The sequence below is a fragment of the Tachysurus fulvidraco genome, chromosome 4, assembly GCF_022655615.1.
Source record: "Tachysurus fulvidraco isolate hzauxx_2018 chromosome 4, HZAU_PFXX_2.0, whole genome shotgun sequence".
NCBI classification, from domain to species: Eukaryota; Metazoa; Chordata; class Actinopteri; order Siluriformes; family Bagridae; genus Tachysurus; species Tachysurus fulvidraco.
This window is the reverse complement of record NC_062521.1, coordinates 23,855,340-23,869,030: the sequence shown is the minus strand read 5'-3', so window position 1 is coordinate 23,869,030 and position 13,691 is coordinate 23,855,340. Positions and strand designations below refer to the sequence as shown.

Genomic DNA, 13,691 nt, shown 5'->3' with positions numbered 1-13,691 from the left:
GAGCTCGACGAGGACCTCTGCTGGTGAAAGCGCTATCACAGAATGTTCCACAACCAAACAACGTATTAATTTTAGAAGCAAAAATTTATGGATTGACAAATTAAGTATAGATTAATAAATAAATGAATCAATATATTAAATACATGACCAAATCATGTTTCATTGCATACCCTTGGGAACTCCAAACAAAAATGTAATAAAGATAACATTAGGTTACTGTCGTAACCCCGGTTCTCTGAAACATCGAGTGGAGAGATCCACCTATGGGAAGGGCATCCGTTCCTGACCTCTACAGAAGCATCCAATTGCACCAAGTCTGGCTTGACAGACAGGAGCGCGTGCCAAAGGCAGGTAAGGTAACGCCCCTTACCCGAGTGCATAATGCACCTGCACGCGCTGCCTTTCCTCAGTGTACATATTCAGCAAGCGTGGCAAACTTGGTGGATCTCTCCACTCGATGTTTCAGAGAACCGGGGTTACGACAGTAACCTAATGTTCTCTTTCATCATCTCGTGTTCGAGATCAACCTATGGGAGATATAGACAACTCCCAGGTTGCCCAATACACCCACAGCGAGGCCCTGTAAGCCAGAGGACGGCCAAAAAGGTGGTGCTCGGCACGTCACAAAGCAGCAGACACAACATACTGCGCGGGGCAAAAAGCTCAGCCAAAGGGAAACACAGCATGCGGCAACATGCATGTTAAAACCTCGCTGACGTCCAACAAGCGGGCAGCCTGCAGGTAAAGAACATGTAAATAAACATGTAAATGGACCAATCCGAGCGTATGGCGGGGAGAAGACCATATGCCTGAAAAACATGCACAAAAAGGAGGAGGGTGAAAAGCGGAGAGCTCAATCACACCACCAGTGAAGGCTGGAAAGCACTTAGGCACGAAGGCCGGGTTAGGCTTAAGCCAAACCCTATCCCCGCTAAGCGAGAATTTGGTGCACGAGGAATGAACCGAGAGCGCATCCAAATCACTAACACGTTTGGCGGAAGCCAAAGCCAGGAGCAGCGCCGTCTTGAAGGACAGCAACCTGAGGGAGATATCCCCCAGGGGCTCAAAAGGCTGTTGGGCCAACACCTCCAGCACCAAGGAGAGATCCCAATCCGGGACCACACTCCTGGTGACCGGCAGGGAGCGGCGCGCGCCCCTCATAAATCTACGGATAAGGGGGTGCTGCCCCACCGTAGCGTCCCGGCGTGACATGCAGCGATAGCCGCCAAATAGACCTTAATTGTCGAAAAAGACCTGCCACGATCGATAAGGCCCTGTAGAAAACCCAAAATATCAGTGACTGAGCACAGATACGAGACGAGCTGGTGCTCCTCGCACCACGCCTCAAACACACGCCATTTGCAATCATAGAGAGAGCGTGTGGAAGGGGCCCTGGCACTCTGAATCGTGGCAATAACACGGGGGGGAAGCCCCAGCGTGCTCAAATTCGCCCTCTCACGGGCCAGGCCCAGAGAGCCACCCTGCCTGGGTGAGGATGAAAAATCTCCCCGTTTGCCTGGGTCAGGAGATCCGTACACAACGGGAGGGGCCACGGCTCCGCATACAGAAGAGGAATTATCTCCGCCAGCCAAGGTGCCTTGGGCCACCTGGGGGCTATGAGGATCAGAGATAAACCCTGCACCGCGACCCTGGCCAGGGTCGGGGATATCAGGCAGAGCAGAGGGAAAGCGTAGAGCAGCGCGCTGGGCCATGGATGAGCCAGAGCGTCCACGCCGAGGGGGGCGTCCTCGTCCTGAAGCGAGAAGAACATAGGACAGTGGGCGTTTTCGCACGAGGCGAAGAGATTGACGGCAGCCTGGCCGAACCTCTCCCAGAGCAGTTCCACTATCTGGGGGTGGAGCCTCCACTCTCCGTACAGAGGGTTCCCCTTCGACAGAAGGTCTGCACCCCTGTTCAAAAGGCCCGGGACGTCAGAAAGTGCTGCGTGCTCCATACCAACAGCTTGTGAGCCAGAGCGTGAAGCCTGGAGGAGCGCATGCCGCCTTGACGGTTGATATACGCTACAGCTGTCGTATTGTCGCAGCGTACCAGCACATGATGCCCCCGCAGGCGGGGTGAGAAATGCATCAGAGCTTTCCACACAGTGAGGAGCTCCAAGTAATTTATATGGGCTGAGCGAAGTGAGATCGGCCACACACCGTTCACTGATCTGCCCTCTTGAGTGGCTCCCCACTCTGTCAAGGAGGCATCTGTCGTGACCACTTTCCGCATCATGATCGACCCGAGAGGGGTCCCATGTGCGTAAAACTCCGCAGCTCTCCAGTGGCGCAGCGCGGCCATGCACACGCGCGTCACCAAGACAAAGCGGAAAAGATCGCGCAACGGGCAGAGATGAAGGGACAAAATCCACTTCATGAAAGCCCTCATTCTCAGAAGACCTAGAGGCAAGACATGGACAGCCGAAGCCATAAGACCCTGTAATCTGAGACATGTGCGATACTGTATCCGCACCCCTTCTCTGAACCGCGATAGACAGTTCATGAATGAAGAGACGTGCCCCCGCGCTAGGCGAACGCGCATCGCGATGGAATTCAGCTCCAGACCCAGGAATATGACTTCCTGAGCGGGAGTGAAATTACTCTTTAACTCATTGACTCTGAAACCGAGCGCAGCGATGTGTGAGAGCACACGGGCAGTGTTCTGAATCACATTCTCTCTCGAATCGGCTATAATAAGCCAATCGTCTATGTAAGTCAGGATCCTGAGACCCGCTATTCTCAGCGGGACAAGCACCGCCTCCACACACAGACAGAACGTCCGCGGACTCAGCGTGAGCCCGAACGGAAGGACTGTGAATTCGTAACATACACCTTGGTAGGCGAAACAAAGGAATTTTGTGTGCGGAGGATAGATGCTTATGTGGAAAAAATTGATGCGGAGAAACGATCCATCTTGCCCGGGAGGACGGGCTTGGGTGGGGCGAGCAACCCGCCCAGGGATGGGTTAAGGTGTCTGGCGATGGAAGGCTCGATAACGGGGGGGTCGCCCATGCCCAGACCCGCCATATCCTTCACCTAAAGCCCCGCGAGACCATGTTTTAGATCAAGCGGATCTCCCCAGCAATACCTCATGTGTTTTGCACATGCAGGGAGGAGGGGCAGGAGCTGCTTCCTCGGGCCGGAAGGAGGCCCTAGAAGCTTACCGTCATACACGTCCCTCTCCTGATCCGAAGCGTTCAGGAGAGCCGGCCATTCGATGTCGAGGCGCGCGGCCACGCGTTCGCAAAGCTCCAACAGCAACGATTGAGGTGGAGCGGGGGGAGCCTGAGGGGCCGCGGAAGACGGGATGGCTACCTCGTCATCCGAGCCCTCGAGAAGGCCCGCCTCGGCCTCATCCCCAGAACCTGCCAGTCCTTCGGGGAAGCGGTCGTTGGCCGGTAGTAAATCCTCAAACTGGGAAGGACACATGTCGGCCCAGTCAGAGGAAGCCGCGCCACGGGTGGCCCCCGGGAGCGTGGCGGGGTCTCCTTTTTCCCCCTCCGATTCGGACAGCTCGCAGTCGACACACTGGGAAGTGGCCGTCTTGAGCCTGCGACGCAGGAGCTTTTTTGGGAGCGCCAGGCAATGGCTACAGTTCTATGGCAGATCAATAGCCTCTTGAGACAGGCGGCTCGCGAAGCTAACCTGGCTGAGGACGAACACGTCCGGCGGAGGCTGATCAAGCGATATGTCCTCCTGAAGACAGAAAGTGCAGTCCAAAAAACCAGGGAGCTGTGAGGTAGGATCAGAAGTCGTGAGAAGCGAAAGTAAACTGAGGAATGGCAGCGCGTGCAGGTGCATTATGCACTCGGGTAAGGGGCGTTACCTTACCTGCCTTTGGCACGCGCTCCTGTCTGTCAAGCCAGACTTGGTGCAATTGGATGCTTCTGTAGAGGTCAGGAACGGATGCCCTTCCCATAGGTGGATCTCGAACACGAGATGATGAAAGAGAACTTTTTGTATGGTGAATGTGGACATTTTGACTGTTTTTAGAAAAAAATCAAACTCATGAATATTGAAGGTACATAATTGCAGACACACTTTTACACGATTATATATCTGCCTTGCAGACTACTGTACTGTAGGCTAGATGGATGCTTTGTGCTTAATTATGTTTTATTAACAATCAGCAGTCAGCAATCAGGTGTCCACCTGTTCAATATGTGAGCTCGTGAAAGGGACGTTGTAAGTGGGAACTCATGAAATGGTCATTGTAAGTGTTCTTGAATGAGTGATGCTTAAAGTGTAAATGACAGTGATATTGCTTAAGAACGTCCTCCCACCCCTTGGGGGCATACTGTATGTAATAAGAACACATGAGAGCAATGTTCTTATGTGATGTGTGGTATGTCTGACATGAGCTCTGTTAATAAATATCATCACATTGACCACTGATTGTCACTGTATAATTTATCGGACAAACAAAAAGTCCTAGATACATAAAGTGCATCTGTGCAACCTGGTGCAAACAGTGCAGGACAAGACAAACAAGAAAAACAAGACAGACAAAAAGACAGTGCAGGACAAAAGACAGTGCAAACAAAAACAATAAACAAAAGACAATACACAAAAGTGCCCTGATCAGTGTAAATACTGTATGTTCTATAGTACATGTGCAGAAGTACTGGAATAAACACATTAGTATTAAAGCAGTTAATGCCACACCCTTGTGTAAATAATATGCTTCCAGGTGGAACTTTGCAAATATCAAAACCGAAATAAATCAAATTTGCAAACATGTTCGTCCGGTTAGTTATGAAGTATTTCTTAAATTAATTTGCAAAATTTAATAATATTGTATTCAAAATGCATTAATTCTTTCTGCACATAACATATTTTGTTTTGTGAGACAGATAGATTTTAGACATTGTGGGGAAAAATTGAAGACCACAAGGATTTTGTTTTTCACTGGCTATTTCAAACGGCAGTTGAAGACCTACTTATTCAGAAAACGCTTCCACAAGCACTTCTTTCCCTATCTTTTGCATTTAAAAAAACACAACCTTTGACACTTTTTCATTGTACCTTTGAACAATGTTTTACTCATGGTATCTTAAGTATGGAACCTAATCAACCAGCATTAATGTATCCAATGATAGAGATTTAAGCACTTACAGAGTACGTCGCTCTGGATAAGGTCGTCTGCCAAATGTTGTAAATGTAAATGTAAATGTAAATGTGTGAATGCTGACTAATGAAATGAATGAGTGCCACGAGCAGATCCAGTGTGATGTGTAAATGATGCTCTGTGAGAGGAAATGAAAGTGAAAGTGATCGTTCCTGAATACAAAACAGAGTTACGTAGCCACTGAAAGTTAGTGTGTGTGCTCCACACAACAGAGATACTTCAACCATCAACAAGTGCAATGGCAGGTGAGAATTCAATTTCTATAAATGTTATCAGATGTTAAGATTGGGATGATAATAATAATAATAATAATAATAATAATAATAATAATAATAATAATAAGAAGAAGAAGAAGAAGAAGAAGAAGAAGAAGAAGAAGAAGAAGAAGTCCAGTCTTTTCACACTACACTTACTCCCGGGTTTCCTCTTTTACGCATTGAGTAACGTTTCCCACTGGCACTGGTGCCAAACTTGTTCAGTGTGAAACGACGCGACGTTTAGAAGTTAGACGGTTACGAGTAAAATCCTTAACACCGAACACTCAGAAATTTAACAGCGAGTGTTTCATTTCACGTGAAAAGCAGGACAGAGTAACACTTAAAGAAACAGGCTCGGTAGTCGGTAGCGTGAAGCGGCAAAACACCGAACATTCAAGCAATTGCTATGGGGCCAGAATTGTTTCGTTATTCTGAATAAATATACTATGATCCACAAATAAATATAAAGAGTTTCACAAATATTTTTTAAATCAACAAATGCACAATAAGCATACTGTAAATATACAGTATGTTACAAATTTCACAAAAAGAAATGAAATTCACAAATAAATAAAATGGGATTTGCAAATAAAAAAAATATTTATAAATTGTATTTATTTGTGAATGGCGTCCTGCTCATTTGTGAATCGATTTCTGTGCAATTGTGAATCACTGCGCGCATTTGTGGATTGCGTTCTGTGCATTTGTGGATTTGAAACATTTCTAACGTCAAGAAGTGCACAAGAATCCACAAATAGGTGGACTCCGCCCATCGTATACTCCAGCCAATCGGACAACGGTCGGGCAGACCGGTGTCTTATATAATTTGTGCTAGGAGCACTGTCAGAAAAAAATGGTGGTACTCTTTAATAATAATAATAATAATAATAATAATAATAATAATAATAATAATAATAATAATAATAATAATAATAATAATAATCTGCAATTGTATGTACATTTATGTACATATATACAATTGGTACCGCCACCTACTGTGATGGAGTGTGAAGAGTGTAAATCGGAACGTGATTGGTTGGAGGTAGACCGTGCCACGATTGGTCAGCGCCACGAGACCGTTGTCCGATTGGCTGGAGTAGACGGTGGGCGGAGTCCACCTATTTGTGGATTCTTGTGCACGTCTTGACGTTAGAAATGTTTCAAATCCACAAATGCACAGAACGCAATCCACAAATGCGCGCAGTGATTCACAATTGCACAGAACGCGATTCACAAATGAGCAGGAAGCCATTCACAAATAAATACAATTAAATATATATTTATTAAAAAAAATATTTGCAAATCCCATTTTATTTATTTGTGAATTTCATTTCTTTTTGTGAAATTTGTAACATATATTTACCAAATGCTTATTGTCCATTTGTTGATTTAAAAATATTTGTGAAACTCTTTATATTTATTTGTGGATCATAGTATATTTATTCAGAATAACGAAACAATTCTGACCCCATAATTGCGCGCAGAAGCAAAGGGGATATACAGTAAGTAATACATCTTAGATGAAGCAATATACAAAAGAACACCTTGTCCACATAGATCATTAACGTATGAATAGCGCACAATGTGTCTAGATTAGCGCTGTTAAACAGAGACAGAAAAACTGAGGATACATCTTACACAGAGGATATTACATCTTAAATCCATTTAAAAGTAAACATTTCAGTGTTTATATACACATAATTCTCGTGTCTGTGCAACAATGATACGTTGAGTTTTGCTTCATTATAAAGAGCTGATTTACAAAATCACAGCATTTTGATTTTATTCAATTAAATTTATTTGTATTGCGCTTTTAACAATTGCCCATTGTCTCAAAGTAGCTTTACAGAAGTATAGAAACAAAAAAGAGAGAGAGAAAAGGAAATGCATATAAAATAATAATAATAATAATAATAATAATAATAATAATAATAATAATAATAATAATAATAATAATAATAATAAAAAGAAGTAAAAATAGAATAAAAATAAACAATTGAATATATACAATTAAAGTTTAAAATTTATTTTAAAAAGATAAATTTTAAATTTATAATTATATATACCTATCCCTAATGAGCAACCCGGAGGTGACAGTGGCAAGGAGAAACTCCCTGAGATGATATAAGGAAGAAACCTTGAGAGGAACCAGGCTCAGAAGGGAACCCATACTCAAATTTTTCTTTTTATTTAAATGAAAATACACCGGTTGCAATTTAGAATGATGTCTTTCTCTTTTCTGTTTGACCATAAATGGTGGAGTATTTTAACTTGTCATTGCTACATGAATAAAATTCAGGAGGTTCCTCATGTGGGACCATGGACTCGTAAGGGTTATACATCATGGTCGTTGAAACCGTAAACAACGAATAAAGATTAAATAAGAGCGTTAACCCAAAGATTATTAATGTACCGTGTGAAATACCAGGTTATGAACACCAAGGATTAATTGTAAACCACGGGTAAAGTATGAGCACTATGAAACATGAAGATAACCAAGCTTTCTGTTTACCCGAGGTTTACAAAGACCCAGAGTTCTATATTTCAAGTGTGAAAAGTCCTAAATTCTAAATATTTATTTATAAAGTTGTTATTTTATTTCTTTGCATTTTTTATTTTATTTGGACTTGAACAAATAATTACTGTCATTCTTTTTCAGCTTTGCAGAATGAGCTTACAGAAAAAAAGCCTTCACAGAACACAGAACAGAAGAAAACGTCCTGGTTGCCTTCTTCTAAACTATTTGTATGTTTGGGATGTTTGCTTATGGTATTTCTTGGGATTCAGGTAGGCTGAAATGTCATGACTGGCATAATACTTCTGTTATGAAGAATTAAGTTATATTGTGTACAATAAATTGAGCTGCAGCTTAGCATTAAATTGTGGTTGGAAGTTACTGAATATGTTATCTTATTCAGTTCAATTCAGTTCAAATCAGTTCAGTTTCATTTGTTAGTGCTTTTAACAATGGACATTGTCACAAAGCAAATTTACAGAAATAGATAAACTCTTTATATCAATTTAAAAATAAGTATCCCAAATGAGCAAGCCAAAAGCAATAATGGCAAGGAAAAAGTTCCTTAGACCACATAAGGAAGAAACATATTGAATACTAATTATAAAACACATCACATACTTCTATGGCTAAAGTATTGGGCCGAAACATTGCATTCAATATAGTTTACCAATTGACATGAAAAATATTTTAATCAACCAAAAGCAATTTCAAACTGATTCTGCAGCATGCACATGATCTGGTGTAAAATCGCTTTCCTTTGATGATATTTCCTCTAAATATCTGGATTCTGTTTTCACCAGCATGTTGGATCTGTACTGTACTTACAAACTTAGTATTTATATTGAATATCTAAAGTAAACCACTGCTCCAAATGCTCTTATCCCACAGATGCAACAGAACAAGTCTTCAAGTGAACAAGGTAAAGTTATAATAATTTAAGCAAAAATATGATAAAAAGCCAAGAAATCAATGTTATGTTCTATCAGTTCAAGAATCCAGTGACGAGCTTCGGATCCTGATGATCGGAAAGACAGGTGTGGGCAAAAGTGCAACAGGAAACACCATCCTTGGTAAAAAGGCTTTTAAATCTGATATGTCTTCTTCATCTGTAACCACACAGTGTGAGAAAGAAAATGGACATGTTCATGGCAGAAAAGTGTCTGTTATTGACTCTCCAGGGCTGTTTGACACTCAGTTATCTGTAGATGAGGTGGTTGATCGGATTAAGCTGTGCATTCCCTTCTCTGCTCCAGGACCTCATGTCTTTTTAGTTGTGATTCAAATAGGTAGATTTACAGAGGAAGAAGAAAAAACAGTTCAGCTATTTCAAGAAATCTTTGGAGAAAATTCCTCCAGGTACACTATGGCTCTCTTTACTCATGGAGATCAACTAAGGGGGAAAAATATTCATCACTTTGTTCGAAACAATACAAAGCTTTTGAATTTTATCATGAAATGCAATGGAGCATACCATGTGTTTAATAATGAAGACCAGAATCCAGAACAAGTCATCCAGCTTCTGGACCAGATTGATATGATGGTCACTGTAAATGGTGGAGAGCATTATACTACAGAGATGCTTCAGGAAGCAGAGAGAGCGATAGAAGCAGAGAAACAGCGGATCCTGAAAGAAAATGAAGCACAGAGACAGAAGGAGATAGAAGAGCTAAAGATGAAGTTTGAAGGGGAGGCACTAGAGAAAGCAAAAGCGCAACGAAATGAGGAACATATAAGAGCAGCAAGAATGCAAGCTGAGAGAAGCACTTCTCTGTTTGGATTTATAGGCAATATCATCAAGCTAATTCTCACACCGATTATACATTTTTTTCTTTGGTAACAACATGTAAGATCAGAATGTATTTTAAAGTAATAATTTACTCCTAATTTAATTTTGAGCAACGTGTCAAATATTGTTTTTAAATAAAAAAATTAATATGTTCAAAATGTTCAATTCCTTTAGATTTAGTGTGATTGAAAATTATTATGTTTAAATTTTTTTTTCATGAAATACTTTCAGTAGTTACGAACAATTTTGAGTCAAATCTATATTATTGTAGTGTATTTTCTTAATATTGACACTGTTGTTTCCTGGCAAACATTATTTTCTGACTGTTTATTTATTTATTCTTTAAAGAGAGTTAACTTAATAAAATTAGCAAAAATCAACAAAAGCATTTGTGTTTTTTATTTCTTTTTTTATAACTGTAACCTTGATATTAACTGGCATGTAAGAGGAATCTTTCTATTCTTTTTTTTTTCCAATTTTGATTCTGTACACTGGCCCATGGGTGTTGCCATTTTTATAAGTATAAGCACCAGTCCAGCTGATCCTTTATAAACATTATAAAATCTCTTCACAAAAGCAGCACTTAATATAAACTTTTTGTTACTATGTATTGTATGCAAGATGTGTTCGGATCATATAATATAATGTTATTACTTAGAGCATGAAACATCTATGATATGTATCTGCAGTTCCTAGAAATACATTGGACACCAGTTTCCATTCCTAGGGAGATTTACAGCTAATATAAAGAAAGCTAACAGCACCTGCAAAGACCACTCACTCTTGCCATCCTGTCACATCATTTAGTCTTTTGTACAATATACACCAGAACTAATAAGTACACAGTCGGTTGCTCTTGTCAACTGTTGCACTATAAGATTTCTGTTCTTAGATTTCATGATTCTATTAGTTGGCACCTTGTCGAAGAACTGCTATAATTCTGGGTTTTTTGTATTGCACTATTGCGCTTTCAACTGCCCATGACCATCGGTCTGTGCTGCTATACCATTCCGAAATATAAATATCTGGATAAAAGAAGAACACTGTAGAACATTTTCTAATGGGAGTTGAAAATTAAATATCAAATATCAGAGACATTATTTTCTATATTCTCCTTTTGTGATACATCAGGGAAAGCAGGATGGCTTTAGAGAGCGGTGCTTCAAATGGAGAGGCTGATGGGAAGGTTGTGTGCAATGAAAAATGGATATGTTGCAAGCACTAAGAGATTATTTGGGTTGCAAGATTTAAGAGACAGGCAGAGCTATGAAGCTTTGAGGCACAGGGTGCTTTGCTACAGTTACAAAAAAGTTACATGTTTGTTTTAGTTTATATTCGGTACATCTTTGTTGTCTCAAATAAAATAAAATAAAATTTTATTTGTCATATACACATACATACAGAGCACTGTAGTATTATGTTACTTAAAGTAATGTTATGAGGCATAGAGTATGCTTAGGAACCTATATTGGGTGGTGTTACGGTACTGTTGGGGAGAAGAATAAAAGTTCTGGTAAGAAGTCATGGCCGGCTGTCGCGTGGTCCATTTATGAAAGGTTTATGTTGTACCTATTAAACGACAGAACATGGGGTCAGAAGTATAGCGTTATGCATGTGTGTGTTAGCAAATTTGAATTCTGTGTAGCTTTCGGTTTCGTTCGTGTGGTCAGCGTGAAGGATTGACGAGACGAGTTAGCATGACGCTATCACGGCTCAGTTTCAAGTCTCTCCGCCGGAGAAATTCACGTTCAAAGCGGATGAATGGCCGAAATGGATAAAACGTTTCGAGAGATTTCGTGTTGCATCTGGCTTGGAGACACAGGCGGATGAAAATCAGGTGAATGCCTTGATCTATATGATGGGGGAGGAAGTCGAGGATATACTCACCTCCCTGCATTTAAGTCCTCAAGCAGTGAGTGACTATGAAGTACTAAAGAACAGATTAAACAAAGGAACGTGATTTTTGAGAGGGCGAAGTTTAATCAGCGGCAGCAAGAAGTGGGCGAGTCCGTGGATCACTTCATAATGGCGCTGCACTGTTTAGCCGAGCACTGTGGATACGGCGATCTGCACAATGAGATGGTAAGAGATAGACTCGTCGTGGGTCTGACAGATAAAAGGCTATCAGAACAGCTACAGCTGGACCCGGAATTGACACTTGAGAAGACTGTTGTTCGAGTTCGACAGAGTGAACTAGTAAAAAAAAACAACAGGATCAGCTCAAGTCAAACTTCAAGTGGGACATGGCAAACGAACAGCTGCATAGTGTACAAGCTAAACAGTACAGTAATTTGCAGCGATGCCCTGCAAGAGATGCAATATGTCACCTCTGTCATAAGAAGGGACATTATGCTAGAGCATGTAAGTCAGGGAAGGTACATGAGGTGAATATAGCAACGCTAACTTCAGATACAATGGAGGCCACTGCATTTCTTGGTTCACTGACATCTGATGTAACAGGAAGCCCCAGGATGACTGAGATAAAAATTGACAATCTCAAGACGATGTTCAAAATTGACAAAGGGGCTGATGTAACAGCAGTTCCAGTTACACTGTACAACCAGGGCCAGTTCCAAAAACTGAAACTTCCCAGGATAGTCCTTCAGGGACCAGGTGGAACATCACTGAAGGGAAAAAAAAAAAAGGGAAATTCTCAGCAACCCTTGGCAAGCATAACAAACATACGACTCAGGAAATCTATGTGGTACATGCCTTTGTTGGGCAGACCAATAGTAACTGCACTTCAACTAGTAGCTAGGCTTGATGTTGTCAGCTTAACTTCTAAAGAAAGGTTAGAAAAGAAGTTTCCACAACTCTTCAGTGGCTTAGGCAAAATGGACAGTGAGTACAGCATTGTGCTGAAACCAGGTGCAATACCTTTCTCCATATCGACTCCAAGACGCATTTCCCTCCCTCTCTTACCAAAGGTGAAGGAAGAATTGAGGTGTATGGAACAGCAGTGTGTAATTTCAAAGTTGGAGGAGCCAACTGAATTGTGTGCTCCCATGGTTGTGGTGCCGAAGAGTACAGGTAAGAATTTGCACAGATCTCATGGAATTGAACAAATCGGTTATGAGAGAAAAACACCCTCTCCCTTCAGTAGAAAGCACATTAGGACAACTTGCAGGAGCCAAAGTGTTTTCCAAACTTGATGCCAATGCAGGATTTTGGCAGATTCCACTTTCAAAGGAATCCTCTTTGCTCACCACATTTATAACTCCATTTGGCCGGTACTGCTATAACCGTCTATGCTTTGGAATCTCTTCTGCACCTGAGCATTTCCAAAAGCGCATGTCCAGGATTCTTGAGGGACTGGAAGGTGTTGTTTGACAAATGGATGATGTGCTCGTCTGGGGATCGTCAAAGAGTGAACATGATGAGAGGCTGAGAAGGGTGCTCTCAAAGCTTCAGGAAGCTGGCGTCACACTCAATGAGAAATGTGAGTTTTCAAAGACAAAATTCAAGTTCCTTGGACAGATCATTGAGGCATCTGGGGTAAGCACAGATCCAAAAAAGCTGGAAGCAGTAAAAGCAATGAGACAGCCATGTAATGTCAGTGAAGTAAGGCGGTTTTTGGGAATGGTAAACCACCTCAGTAAATTCTTACCACATTTGGCAGAGAAAACGCAGCCACTCCGAGACTTACTGAAAAAGTCCAATATGTGTTGTCTAGAGCTCCCATAAATAGTACAGCGGAAGGGCTTTCTGAAAAGGATATTGACCTGTATGCTGACTCTGTAATGGCGAGCCTTCCAGCTACTGAAATGAAGCTCAAAGAGATCCGGGAGCACCAAGACAAAGATTTTGTACTCCAGCAGCTAAAGAAGTGGAAGGTTGGCCAAGTAAGTTCTCGGTTGACCAAACTATCCAGCCTTACATGGCTGTCTCAGGGTCCCTTTGTGTGCATGATGGACTCTTATTGAATAGACTCAGGATTGTCATTCCAAAATCGCTCCAAGCTGATATCCTGGGTAAGTTGCATGAGGGGCGTCTGGGTATAACT

The 13,691-nt window shown here is 41.8% G+C and overlaps 1 protein-coding gene across 1 annotated transcript in view; it reads left to right on the top strand.

Moving 5' to 3' along the window:
- LOC113637532 overlaps positions 1–10,020 on the top strand; it is a 48,130-nt gene extending 38,110 nt beyond the window's left edge. The window contains exons 6-11 of the mRNA XM_047812154.1: positions 1,658–1,900; positions 3,110–3,397; positions 3,513–3,708; positions 8,044–8,171; positions 8,791–8,821; positions 8,889–10,020. Coding sequence (XP_047668110.1) covers positions 1,658–1,900; positions 3,110–3,397; positions 3,513–3,708; positions 8,044–8,171; positions 8,791–8,821; positions 8,889–9,739 — 1,737 coding nt within the window. The 3' untranslated portion in view covers positions 9,740–10,020. The remainder of the gene's footprint in view (positions 1–1,657; positions 1,901–3,109; positions 3,398–3,512; positions 3,709–8,043; positions 8,172–8,790; positions 8,822–8,888) is intronic.
- Positions 10,021–13,691: the final 3,671 nt, after the last annotated feature.